Below are 6,769 nucleotides of genomic sequence, written 5' to 3' on the forward strand. Positions count from 1 at the left end.
GGCAAGGGCTAGGGATGCCAGGAAAAACCCCAACAGCTAGAGGGGGGTGGGGGGAGCATGAAACCACACTGGCATCAGACAGACTAAGACCCCAGACCACAGAAGCTGAGACAGCTGCTCACTTAGGCCTGGTGATGAGGAGAGAGAGGATGCTTTGGGACCCCTGGGGTTCAATTGGATACCTTTAAGATGTTTCTGCCCTTTTAGGTCACAGCCTACGGGCTCAGACGTCCCAAAGTTCTCCTTCCCTGCCTCCTTCTCCAGCTGCCCATCCTGCCTGGACTCTAGGCCAGTGACCAAGAACCGAACTGGACCCTCCTTGGACCACAGGGCCCCAGAAGCACTTTGTGCTTGCTCCTAGAGTCTACACACTCTTACAAACACCAAATGCCCATGGGTCTGCCACTGTCTTTCTTCCCAACTGAGGAGGAAGGAAGGGTCAGAGAGACTTGGCAAAACTCTAGGGAGCCCAGGTCTCTCTTTACCCCAGTTGACTGTAGCTGGGCAGGGAGGGGAGGGCTGGTCTGGGGAAACAAGCTTCCTCATCCTCTTACCTCCCAGCGGCTTCTTCTTTTCTCCCATCCCAGCCTGGGGAGGCCTGGGGAGGCCTCCCCTTAATGAGTGAGAACTGCCTTTTCTCATGGAGGGGGAAGATTAGGTAAACTCAGCAGGGGGGTAGGGGGGGAGAGAGAGAGAGAGAGAGAGAATATTAACTTACAGCGTTCGCCTGGGATTCATTTTCGAAGATGTAACCTCTCTCACCATCATCCCCAGCGCCGTAATCCCCTCTAACTGCCAGGTCCTCTGTCCTAGCATTAAACCTCACCAGCAGCTGCGTGGCTGGACAGTTAAGATTATATATGATGTAAATATATTGTGGGTTTGTCAGCTCTCCCTACACCATAAAACTTGGTTTAATGACATCACGTGGTCCCCCAAGAGCCACTCACAGGCTTGCCTTCAGGCCATTCACATAAATAACCTCCAAAAGTTTCAAACTCCTAAATTCACATAGAAGCTGTTAGTATTTCTCTAATGCTCAGTTACACTAAAAAGCCCTTGTGCTGCTCCTTTGCCCCACCCCCACACCCCCCCTGCAGGGTGGGGAGGGGGGAGAGGGTGGATCCTTATTTATTTACTTATTTCCATAAGGACCTGTCGACTTCGAGGTCGTGTTGATATTTTTTTCCTCCTATATTTTTTCCTCCTCTCTCCTCTAATTGCTCAGAGTGGGCCGTGTCCCTCTCTTTCCACTCCCCCGGGAAGGTAAGTCATGCTTCTTCCCGTTCTTTCTCGCTGCCAGAGGGGGTGGGTTTCATGGCAAAGTGGAAAGGCAGGCTCCATGGTCTCTGTTTGGGACTCAGAAGCCCCTCCACTAACCCCCAGAGCAATGCCAAAACCCGGTGCTTAGAGATTGTTCCAGGAGACTGATTGGTGGGGGAAGCTTTCCAGATTCCAAAGTAGTAACCTCTGCTCAAGGAGAAAGCAATGGTCTGGGCCGGACCCATTCCCAGTACAGGGGGAGTAGGTCCGAGGCCTCTGGCTAGGTTGTAGCTGCTAATGCCGTTGAAGCAGAGGCTGGGATCTGGGTGCAGACGTGCAGACTGTGACAGGAGGGGAGAAACAGGCAGGCATGGCTGCATCTACCCAAGCCTGGCCAACTTGAGTCAGTCCTCCAGCTCTTCAGAAAAGAGAGGCCTAAACCCTGGGAGGAGGAAGCAGTCAGTGTACCGGTGGGGCTGGTTAGCCCTGCCCAGTGGGCCTGAGCAACATTGCCCCCACCTCTGACAAAGCCCTTGGTTCTCCCCCTGAGGCAGTGTATCCCCCAGGGTGGAAGCGCAGGACCTCTACAGCCAGGGAGGCTGGGGCGGGCCATGTTGGGCTCCACAGCCTCTTTCTTAGTTAACTGTTACCCATTGGAGATGCCGGTGCTTCTCCACGCTTCACCGCTCACCCAATAGTTTTACTCAGCATGGAGAAAAAATTAAAATAACTCCCTGAAGAAAATTACACATTTTATTTGAGACAGGCGGCAGGGGCGGTGGGGGGGTGGATCGAGAGAGGAGATGAGTTGGTGCTGGGCTGGGCCGACTGCTGTGTGCTAGTGGCTCCTCCAGACATTACCGGGTGCCCTAACCTGGCCTGAGTGCAATGTGAAGGAGAGTAGCAATGAGTGCAGTTCAATAAACCGGTGAGACCTCCTATGTGCTAGGCATAGGGTGAAGAAAGGCTCTTGGATCTTTTCAAAAATGACAAACAGGTAGCTTAGGCAGTAGGATGAAAAGAAGTTAGTCCTTATAATAAATCCAAGGAGCATCAGGATTAATAACCATAAATATTCCCCTGTCCCTCTCCAGAGCCTCTCTGCTCACTTTCTCTCTTGGCTGTTGGAGCAGCCTTCTACCCAGCTCCTGAACCTTTCTCCCTACACCAATGTGGGGGGCCTAGGCTTGGCTCCAGGAAATCACCCCATTGTGGGAGGCAGGAGAGGAAATGCAGTAAAGTTTTATGGACCCTTCCCACATTTGTTTCTCCTATAAAGTACTTCCTCCCCCATCCCATCTCAAGAGTCTGGAGCAGAGCAGAGCCTGGGCCTAGGCCAGCCTCAGGCACCACCTGAATTATCTGCCTTTTCCCCTTCCCTTTAGCCCATCCTTCCCCAACACAAAATCCCAGAGACTGAGATAAATGATGGCAAACAGACACGACTCAGGCACTAGTATATGTGGCTCCTTTTCCAGCTAATTGTCCAGCAAAGGCCTAGGCCCTAGAATGTAGGGGTGACAGTCTGAAAGATTCCTGCTAGGCAGGTACAGGCTGCAGATTGCTCTCCCAACTCCCTCTCTCCCAGTATCTGAGAAAGCTGAGCCACACCTCCTCCAACTCCTCCAGCACCCCTTTACTAAGCAGTATCAGCTCTTTCTGAAGCTGGGACCAAATGGACCCCTAGGCTGAGCGCTCAGTCCTCCCTCTACATCCAGTGAGGCCCTCAGGGACCACCTAGTCCTGGGAGAGATAGTCAGAGGCCCAGAAGTTCCCTGCAGATTAGTTCTGGCATGCAGTGAAGGCCGCTGCCAATCTAGAAGATTCAAATCCACCCAGCCAAGAAGGGAATGGGGTGCAGAGGCCTGAATGCCTTGGACAGTCACCAGTACAGGTGTCCTGGGTGTCCTCCCCTTCCTCCACGGGCCCTTCTTGGAACCAAGGATCAGGATAGGAACTCAGTTTCACCTCCCTTGTCTCAGTACCCCAAGAAACTCCTATAAATTCCCTTAAAGGAGAAGCTTAAGGGCTGTGGCCCTCTCCCTACATCCCACAGCCCATTTAGACACTTTTGCCCAATACACGCCCCAAACAGAGAGGAGCCGCTGCATCTTTAGTCCTGTTCTCTTTTTGTCTTTATTTGATATGACAAAATATAGTTTCAGGAAAGACCTGGCGTCAATAAATAGTTGTATAACAGCAATGGGGCAGGAGGGCACAGAAAGTCGGCAAGGACTACTAGGCAGCCAGGAGCCTCTAGTACCACTTGCTAGGGTCCTGTGGCAGGGAACCCCAATAGTTGAGCTAGCCAGTGGTCAGAGACTGAAGGCCTAAGAGTGCATGCAGAGGATGCGGGCTGGAGCGGTTCTCAGGCTTTGGGGTTAGGGCAGAAGGTTTGGAGAGTTAGGGCAACCAAAGGGCCCTATCGGACTTTCAGTCATCTCCCCCTTTTCATATGCAAATCATAAAATGAATATCTTGAGTTAGTCACTATAAGGAAGCACCCCAAGTCCGGCGCCGGACTCCCTCAGGCATAACCACTCTTTTGCCAGCCCGAAGCTGCCTGGCCAGCCTAAACTGGGAACAAAGGAGAAGGCGAGGCCAGAGGATCGGGGCGCGGGGCCTGGGGCGCCGGAAGGGCCCACCTTAACTCGGACGGGCCATCCTGGGGTTGGAAGCCTGAGAGGTGGCCCAGGCCGGGGTTCGGTCAGCTCCAGCCCGTAAGCCACAGCCCTGGGGAACCCCTGCGGAGCTTGCCCTGGGACCCCAATGCTGAGCAGAACTGAGGGGAGTCCGGACAGCGCGGGCGGCCCCGTGGGAACCTGGGGTCGGTTGGGATGCGAAATGCCAAGGGATAGCGCTTTTGTCTGTGAGGCCCTGGAGTCGGTGCTCCAGCTACCGCCCTTGCCCCAAAATATAGAGAGAGGAAAATCGAAAAGGAAAGGCGCAGGGAGCGAAGCGGGCTGGGGTGCTTTCGGCGGGCCTCCCTGCTGCCTCTAAAGAGCCTCTTTGCTTTTCATTTTGGAATCTTTCTTCCACTTCATCCTGCGGTTCTGGAACCAGATCTTGATCTGTCTCTCGTTGAGACACAAGTTGTTGGCGATCTCTATGCGCCTGCGGCGAGTGAGGTAGCGGTTAAAGTGGAATTCTTTTTCCAGTTCCAGAGTCTGGTAGCGCGTGTAACTGGTTCGGGACCGCTTGCCGTCCGTCTCTGGAACATAACATCCCCCCCGAAGCCGGAAGGGGTGAATAGCGTGCAGCGCCCCAGGGTCCCCACCCCAGCCCCAGGCCCCCACCCACGGCCAAAGGGCGAGGAGGCGAGCAGGGTGAGACAGGCCCGGCGGGCCGCAGACTGGCCCGGCCCAGGCCAGCCCCGGGAGAGGTGCCTCTGCCCAGGCAGGAAACTTTCCGCCGCAGCCTTCACTCAGCAGCCGGAGTGGCTGAGGGGTGGGGGGAGAGGGAGACCCAGGCTCGGACCGAACAATAAGCACCCTCGAGATCCGAGCACCGGGGACCCCCCTCCCGCCCCTCCCGAGTCGCTGGAATCCTCCGGAGCGGCGAGCGCCGGCCGAGCCGGCTCCACAGGGGAGGGAGGGAGCCACGGGGGGATCCCCGCTCTGGAGCCCCGCGCTCCTCACCCTTCAAATCCCTCTATTTTTTTAACTCCCTCCCTCTCCCCCAAAAATTGAATATTGCCTTTTATACACGTTTTGTTCCTATGATCCAATTATGTCGTCGTAAATTTGGGCGCACACAGCCTCTAAGCCTTTTAGTGGACAGTTTTACGAGCCATTGATGCCTGGATCGTAAAATTTATGGCCGCAGGTTTTTTTTCTTTATTTGCCCCGCATGGCCTATAAAACCCAGGCGGACCCGAGCGCGCAAAATGAAGTCCTAAAGTTTACCGTGGCTCATGTGCAGTTTGGTCATCCACGGGTAAATCTGTGGCGGGGCCGGTGGCTGGCTCAGTCCGGCAGGCTGCCCTGTCTGCGCCTGCTCCTCTTTGATCTCCCCACTGCTCTTAGCTCGCTCCTCCAGCGCTGGGCGAGCCGCCTTCTGATTGTACATCCCGGGGTTCAGAGGAGCCGCTTCATCTCTGCCCAGAGCGTGTCCCGGAGCGGCCGCGGCGCTGCAGGCGGGGCGGTCGGGGTGAGCCCGGGGGTTGGCAGCCATGTCTACCCCGTGGAGAGAGTTGGAAGGCGCAGGCGGTGGGAAAGTGATGCTTAAGTCCAATCCACCGTAGCAGTACCTGGATGCCTGCACCTCTGAGGCCGATCCATAGTTCCCACAAGTTTGCATGTTATAGGCAGGGATATTGGGGCTCTGCTTATAGAACGAATTGGCTACGTAGGAGCTCATGGCGGGGAGGGCCCAAAAAAATTTCTGCACCCTTTTTGATTAAGGGTGATTTGTGACTCTTTGAAGTTGAGGGGTTTTTTGTTCTCCAAAGTGCACAATTTATAGGTGGAGATATCTCTTTCTTTATCCTATGCGCTCTTCCCAAATAAGGGAGCCTTAAATAGAGTCACGTGACTTGAGCGGCCACTCATAAATTTGGCTTGATGACCTCCGGGAGGTTAGTGATGGAAGCCGGCGAAACGCATCTTGATATGTTGGCAAAGCCCAACCAAGGGGGAGAGGGAGTGAGCGAGAAAGAGAGAGAAGGGGGAGAAAAAAAATGGTTCTTGGAATTGGGGGGTAGCCGGGACAACGAGCCCACAGCGACACCTGGTGCCAACATGGAGGAATTGCAGCCTTGCGCGCAGACTTGCCTTCCAGGCCGCTAGATTTTCTACCCTGCAGAGCGGAAGCTGATTGTTGCTGCAACAAACCCCTGAAATGGCCTTTTAAATTGTATTTAAGGAATTATGAGGCTTCATTTAGGATGCATGAACGTTGTTTTTTATAACGGATAGTTCTATCCTCTCCACCCTGAGAGCCTTCCAATCTTCAAAAATGGCTGAGGGAAGGGGATTTAGGTGGGGGGCCCCCTGCCCAGGTTGGACATCTGAGGGGGCTTATCTCAGGTTCTCTATACCAAGGGTGGAGACTTCTCCCTGGAGGTTCCAAGGCCCTGATATTGCTGAGGAGGTTCTTGTCAGCATGGGAAAGTGAACCAAGTCTCTGGAGAGGTGGCCAGGAGGGATCCTGGGTGGGCAGAACTAGATGGGGGGGGGGGCGGAGGTGGTCATGAGACTGAGAGTGCTGGGGACTCTGGGAGAGAAGAGCCTGGAGATGAGGAGGCAGGAAAGTTGAGTAGACCTCCTCACCATGCCAGAGACCCTCAAGTGGCAACAAGGCAATTTTCAAGTGTGTGTGTGTGTGTGTGTGTGTGTGTGTGTGTGTGTGTGTGTGTGTGTGTAGAACCAGGCACAATGGCCTGGAGGACTGCTGTGCTTCCCTATGTTTGACCCTATGCCAGATATTTTGGATAGAAAATAGATATTAATTGAGGGTATGGAGAAGCAAGATTCAAGCCTCCAAAAATCTGAGTAGGGCAGAGGAA

At 54.2% G+C, this 6,769-nt stretch overlaps 2 protein-coding genes across 2 annotated transcripts in view; both read right to left on the minus strand.

The window, feature by feature from the left end:
• The window catches only part of HOXC4 (homeobox C4), a 60,266-nt gene that overhangs the window by 16,597 nt on the left and 36,900 nt on the right, over positions 1–6,769 (minus strand). The gene's annotated exons all lie outside the window — the stretch shown is intronic.
• Positions 3,376–6,124, minus strand: HOXC5 (homeobox C5). Its single transcript, XM_011375771.2, has 2 exons — positions 5,169–6,124; positions 3,376–4,474 (listed from the first exon to the last, which is right to left on the minus strand). Exons 1-2 carry the CDS (start codon positions 5,620–5,622, stop codon positions 4,260–4,262), a joined length of 669 nt encoding a protein of 222 aa, XP_011374073.1. The 5' UTR covers positions 5,623–6,124; the 3' UTR covers positions 3,376–4,259.

Source organism: Pteropus vampyrus, unplaced genomic scaffold (genome assembly GCF_000151845.1).
Source record: "Pteropus vampyrus isolate Shadow unplaced genomic scaffold, Pvam_2.0 Scaffold276, whole genome shotgun sequence".
Lineage (NCBI taxonomy): Eukaryota > Metazoa > Chordata > Mammalia > Chiroptera > Pteropodidae > Pteropus > Pteropus vampyrus.